Here is a 6,133-nt window from a genome sequence, read left to right on the forward strand (position 1 = left end):
CATTTTTCCCTTAGCTGTCTCACAACATTGCCGGTCAGCGGTAATACTTCTCCGCTATCATCCTGACTGAGATATCGTAGGGCCGAATTAATCTGGCCCTTCATGACCAACTTTGCAAAAATGCGTGCATTATTTGGTGGAGCATTCTTGTTCGACTTTGATAAGCGCCGTTGGATCAGGCCCTTCGCGTAATAGGGACTCAATCTTGCCATTTCTCCACAGTATTAATCGTTTCTCAAGACATTCTTAATGTTCCTTTGCTTTCGACCTCTGACCAGGCTTTTGTAGCGCAACAGCGAGAAGAATAATAGCGGCTTTTAGCGCAAGGTGTTGCATGGGTGATCAATTGTTCCAATCGTCAGTGTGCTTCGTTAACTGGTCAATAAAGGCGCGACCATTTTTACCGTATGGAACTAAGAAACTGTTTTTTCTCCAAGTTGTTACTTCATTGTATGCATCATCAATCGGCCATGCATCATAAATCCTACCAGCGGATAAATCCTACCCTCGTACATTTCCCGATTCGTCTAAAATATTCTCGGGGACGGAGAAACACGCGCCTAGCGGCGCTGATATGAATGAATGAAAACCTTTATTAATTTATAAGGCTCAGGGTAGCCCCTTCAGACGCAAAAAGCTGTCTGTTATCAATGGGAGCCCTGAGCAACAACATTAAAACATTACACTAAAACAGGTAATAATATAAATAGAGAACTATTTACAAGTAAAAGATTAAAAGATGTATAACACGAAATATCATTAAGATAATTCGTTAAAAAGAGTGCAACCATAATAATAGAAGGATCTTTTTGCAATCTCAGTTCTCACAGCAGGCGGATGTAAGAGGTTGCTTTGTCTAGTAGCACGCGCATGGATTGTATTATTACGTTTAAAATATTGTTTAAAATACTGGGGACATTGACCTTGCAGGCATTTCTTAACGAGTTTAAAGACAGATTTACGTCGGCGCTCCTCCAACGTGGGCCATTTCAGAACGTCCATTGCCTGCTTGCTGCGCACAGTTCTAGCCACTATCCTAGCAGCCCGGTTTTGGAGGGCTTCAAAGTCTTGTTTGTGACCTTCCCCGCAACAGCCCCACACACATACACAGTATTCTAAAATTGGCCTAATTAGACTACAATACACTACATTTGCACTCTCTCTAGTAAGGCTTCTACGAAGCCTGCCGAGCATTCCTATGCGTTTTCCCGCCTTCGAAATTAGTTGCTTTATTTGCTCATTCCAGCTAAGGCGGTCATCAAAAACTATACCTAGATAAGTGAAATGAAAAACCCGCTTAATTACATTGTTATTTAAAGTAATAGAAAAGGAGTTAACAGCAGATAATCTAGGGGCGGTTCCGAAAAGCATAGCTTCAGTTTTTGTTACATTAACAAACAGACTATTAAAAGAAAGCCAGTCATCAATTTTAGACAGTTCAGCATTCAGCTTGTCTTGAATGATAGAGGCTTGAGAGGATGAACAGTATAGAACAGTGTCATCGGCGTACATCAGAATATTGCAATCGGACACTACTTCCTGTAAATCATTAATGTGTAGAATAAACAATAGTGGCCCGAGAATAGAACCCTGAGGCACTCCAGTAGAGACGGCTTCTGAAGTAGAAGTCACCCCTTGAAACTCTACAACTTGGGTGCGGTTCGACAAGTAATCCGTAAACCAGCCATGCTCTTTATCCAAAATCCCCAAATTGGAAAGCTTGTCCAGAAGTACCGCATGATTCACAGTGTCAAAAGCTTTGCGAAGGTCAATAAACACAGCACCAGTTAATTGACCTTGATCCATGTTCCTTCGAATATTATCAGAAAAACTAAGAGCAGCGAATTCTGTCGAGTGATACTTCCGAAACCCGCACTGATAAGGGCTCAAAATCTTGTTTTGCTGGAGATATTTGTAGAGTTGGATATGTACAGCCCGTTCTGATAGAGTGGGCCTGGTCTAACTCTTTCTCAGAGGTAGATGAATGCTGTAGAGTAATACAACTAAGCCATAAGGCTAACTTTCGGTAACTATGAAATTTTCATTTCGAGCTGTGGTTCTTTACGCTACCAAGGGGCGCATGCAGCAGGTGCAATGGATACAATACATACTTTCATCTTCCTTGGGCACGTTGCTTCCCTTTACGAACCCGTTGCAGTAGACTAGATTTTCCATTTAATAAGAAGTACAACAACAGTAATAAGAAAAAAAAAATCACAAAAAAGAAAATAAAAAGAAGCGAATAATCTGGCACATTATCTCATCGATTAACCAAAGAAAAACAGAAATAAGAAATACAGCATCATTTCGCGCGCTCTGATTCACCCGGACATACATACAAACATACATAAATACATACATACATACATACATACATACATACATACATACATACATACATACATACCTACCTACCTACCTACCTACTTACCTACCTAATAATTTGGATATATCAACAAAGTTGAAATGGTAAATTGGCCACCGTAATGATTACAAAAGCTGACGTTTCGAGCGTTAGCCCTTCGTCGGAGCGAATAGAGGAATTGTGGGTTGTGTGTGCTTTTAAAGGCAGAAAATGGAGCTACGTTATTGGTGGGTGCATGGCAACGAGAAAAACATGAATAAATTAGTGGAATGAAAAGCGTTCATTGATCCCTGTGGGATTTAGGGCCTGATTACATGAGCCGGGCTGGCCCGGTTAACCGGGCTGATTTCTTTTGTTTTGGTGTTCGCCAAAGCGTGAAAACAAAAGAAATCAGCCCGGCTAACCGGGCCAGCCCGGCTCATGTAATCAGGCCCTTAGACTGCCGGTTTGAAAGATGAGCTTTTGTTCAAGATTTTTACGGCTTTCCGTGCCACCTAAGTGCAAGGAAAGACCGCAGATTGCCATATGTTGCTTAGAATAATTGGGTAAATTAAAATGTCTAGCGACTGGTTTCGATGTGTCCTTGTCATTCCTTTCCACGTCTCGAAGGTGTTCTCGGAATCGGTCACCTAGTCTTCTGCCTGTTTCGCCGATGTATATCTTTTTGCAATAAGTGCAAGTTATGCAATAGATTACATTAGCGGAGGTGCACGTGAAGTGATCGGTGATCTTAATGCATCGTTTAGGTCCCGATATTTTATCAGTGTTGTGAATGAAAGGACACGTTTTGCATCGTGCACGAGCGCATTTAAAAGTGCCTGGTTGCTCATTAGTCTGAAAAGAACTTCTGACCTACCCACCTACCTACCCACCTACCTACCCACCTACCCACCCACCTACCCACCCACCTTCCCACCCACCTACCCACCCACCTACCCACCCACCTACCTACCCACCTACCTACCTACCTACCTACATACATGGTTTATTTGATAAAGCAGGTTACTAGGTAGGCAAGACTAAAGTCCTAATGTGGACCTGTTAACTAATTTAAAACTTTACACTTAAGAAATAGAAATATGTACATATATATAGAAGTTACTAGTATTACAATAATTAGTTCAGAAATATTTATAAATATCGTCCTTATTCATAATTGATGAAGATTCCTTTGAATAAGATATACTGCTCAAGATCAGTTTGTTTATCTTCAGTTTTTCTTTGAAAGCTTCAAGGCTGGAGGCCTCCTTTATGCTGTCCGGGAGGGTATTCCAAACCCTATCGTTTTTCATAGCGGTAAATATAATTTACTATTTCAATACAACTGCAACTTCTAATTGGTTGGGGTAAAAAAACACGCAAGATGTTGGAATATCACGAAAAAAGTTGTAAATGACGAGCCGTTGATAAGCTGACCAACAAGAGAAAAAAAAAAAACAAATTGACAAAAATGAGCGATTAATCACTTGTTATGACACGTGAATAAAGAACCCAAATAGTACTGCAACGGAGGGAAAAACGTGCAAAGATTTCACAGTAGTAAACTATGTTAAGAATTTGTTCCCAAAAGCTTTATTCAGATATATTACAAATTGCATACAAAACCGGTAAATTACAATTTACAATATGACTTTGTACAGCTGACAGTACTACAAAATAAATGATTCTACTAAACACAAAAAAGAAAAAGATTTGTAACAAACTTTTAATAAGTTCACATATATATATATATATATTACAATTTAGCATTTTATTTCATTTGCATTAATACGACTAAACTAAACACTTGTATTTATAGCTGAAAATCAGAGGAGAGTATATTGTTTTTTTTTTTAACCTCCTGTTTTGTTGAATGTATCCAAGTCTCTAGATATGTGATCTAAGCGAGGGCCATAGTAATCAATGATATATGCTGAACCATCAGCTGGACCAACCACCTAAGCAACAAAACACAAGACATAAATAATTTGTTAAGATGCTTCAGTGCTAACTTTGAAGAAAAATTGACTGTCTTGTACATCTGCTGAAGGTTATCATAGTTTCTAAAGAAGATAACATTAAAAAGCATGGCTACTCCCCCAGATGGGCTACAAGTCCATTAAAAGTTACAACACTTTCCTTCCCCCTTCTGTATTAATTTTTCAGGATTCCCTGACAGTTCTGGGTTTCTGGACACTACACACCTGGGACGAAGTGAAAAGGGGGGGTGGGGGGAGTGGGGGATGAGACAGTGAGAACAAAGTAGTATTTCAAAGAATTACACTGTTTTATCTAATGTTTAAATTAATTTATTATATGGCTGGCGGTACCCATTGGCAATATGAAGTAGATCCTGTATTCTAATTGGCTACCTGAACAAGCAAGATGGGCCCATCTTGCCAGTTCAGGACTGCCCACTTTGATCCTGTGCAAGAAAGAAAGTGCATGGAGCAGACTTACAAAGTTCGTAACTTTTGGACAATGTTGGTGATGAAGTCACAAAAAGCAACAGAAGACAATCAAAACAAAGAAAACCCCCATGGGTTTATTTGCCACAAACACTGTTGCCTTTCTTTCCCGACTCTCACAATAAGTCATTCTTGATTCTTACTGATGCAAAATCTTTTTGCTATATAATAAATCCTTTATTGACCAAGCTTGTTTACACAAGATGGCTGGATATTAGCCTCATTCTTTTTTTTTTTTGCCTTTTTATGGACTCTGTCTTTCTTTTTACAAATGCAAAAAAAGAACTTGGCCAGTATCCAGCCATTTTGACTTCACACTTGATCAATATTGCATATATCAACTGGTAACTGTTTCATTTACCTGTGTTGCAATCAAAATAACATCTACAAGATGAAATACAAAGAAGAAACCAAGTGTACAAAACTTTAAAAGTCCTGTTGAAAGATTTTGAAGAACAAGATTGTCATCAACTTAATTACACCAATATATTCTATAATCAGGAACAAATTTAATAACTGACTTCCACACAAATACTGATAAGCTAACCTATTGCTGGATATCCAAGATAAAATCTATCAATTCCAAACATGCCAAGGAAGACTGATAACAAAAGAGCGGTTTCATACGAGTGGTCATTGCTGAAAGTGAAACAACAAGATTTTTCGATGAATAATTTTTTTTTAGAGCATACTATTAAAAATATAATGCAATAATTGTAGCAGACTTACGTATAACGGCATGATACATTTTGAATACATTCAGTAATGTTTCGACCATCTCTTTCGACAGGCACAGTGCTGCATTTCACTATGGTAGAAAGTTAAAAGGATTATGTGCTATTTTGAACGGCATTAGAAATTTTTTTGATTCATCATCACTTTATATGCTGAGCTCATTTCCTACCTTCGACCGAGTGATTCTTGGTGCAGCCAACAGCCGCCTGAGTCGACGAATCGATTTCGGGCTCGGGACAAAAATATCTAGGAGCGTCAAGGAATAAAAATTAAACAGATTTCTCTATATTTTTCCCTACGCACCAATTGAAATAGGCCTTTCAGTATTATTCACTACGACGTAGCTGTTAATTAAGGGGGCATTGGATTTGAAAAGGATACTGTCCCATAAAAAGATCACGGCAGGCTATTTTCTCTCCATTTCCAGTCGAAGTTACCCATTTTGAAAAAATTAAGACAAAAATTGCTTGTATATAATGTTTCCAACAAGGAATCATTGCGGAAAAAGCCTTGTACATGTACTGCAAGATTTTAACTGACGGCAGCCATATTGATTTCTACTTCTTTTTTTTGTGAAACTGCTGAC

At 38.6% G+C, this 6,133-nt stretch overlaps 1 protein-coding gene across 1 annotated transcript; it reads right to left on the reverse strand.

Annotated features, from left to right (window-relative positions):
- Nucleotides 1–3,921: 3,921 nt before the first annotated feature.
- On the reverse strand, nucleotides 3,922–6,123 carry LOC111323923 (TM2 domain-containing protein 1). Its single transcript, XM_022927372.2, has 6 exons — nucleotides 5,929–6,123; nucleotides 5,717–5,793; nucleotides 5,542–5,620; nucleotides 5,360–5,451; nucleotides 5,174–5,247; nucleotides 3,922–4,302 (listed from the first exon to the last, which is right to left on the reverse strand). Exons 1-6 carry the CDS (start codon nucleotides 6,063–6,065, stop codon nucleotides 4,198–4,200), a joined length of 564 nt encoding a protein of 187 aa, XP_022783107.2. The 5' UTR covers nucleotides 6,066–6,123; the 3' UTR covers nucleotides 3,922–4,197.
- Nucleotides 6,124–6,133: the final 10 nt, after the last annotated feature.

Source organism: Stylophora pistillata, chromosome 11, assembly GCF_964205215.1.
Source record: "Stylophora pistillata chromosome 11, jaStyPist1.2, whole genome shotgun sequence".
In the NCBI taxonomy this organism is placed as follows: domain Eukaryota; kingdom Metazoa; phylum Cnidaria; class Anthozoa; order Scleractinia; family Pocilloporidae; genus Stylophora; species Stylophora pistillata.

What these genes read in the sequence shown, in the direction of transcription:
- LOC111323923 (XM_022927372.2), bottom strand. Translation starts at nt 6,065, where the DNA reads ATGTACAAGGCTTTTTCCGCAATGATTCCTTGTTGGAAACATTATATA. An exon ending in AATGTATCATGCCGTTATAC is followed by an intron (nt 5,452 to 5,541) that starts GTAAGTCTGCTA and finishes TTTCACTTTCAG; the next exon opens with CAATGACCACTCGTATGAAA. An exon ending in TTATTTTGATTGCAACACAG is followed by an intron (nt 4,303 to 5,173) that starts GTAAATGAAACA and finishes TTTGTTGCTTAG; the next exon opens with GTGGTTGGTCCAGCTGATGG.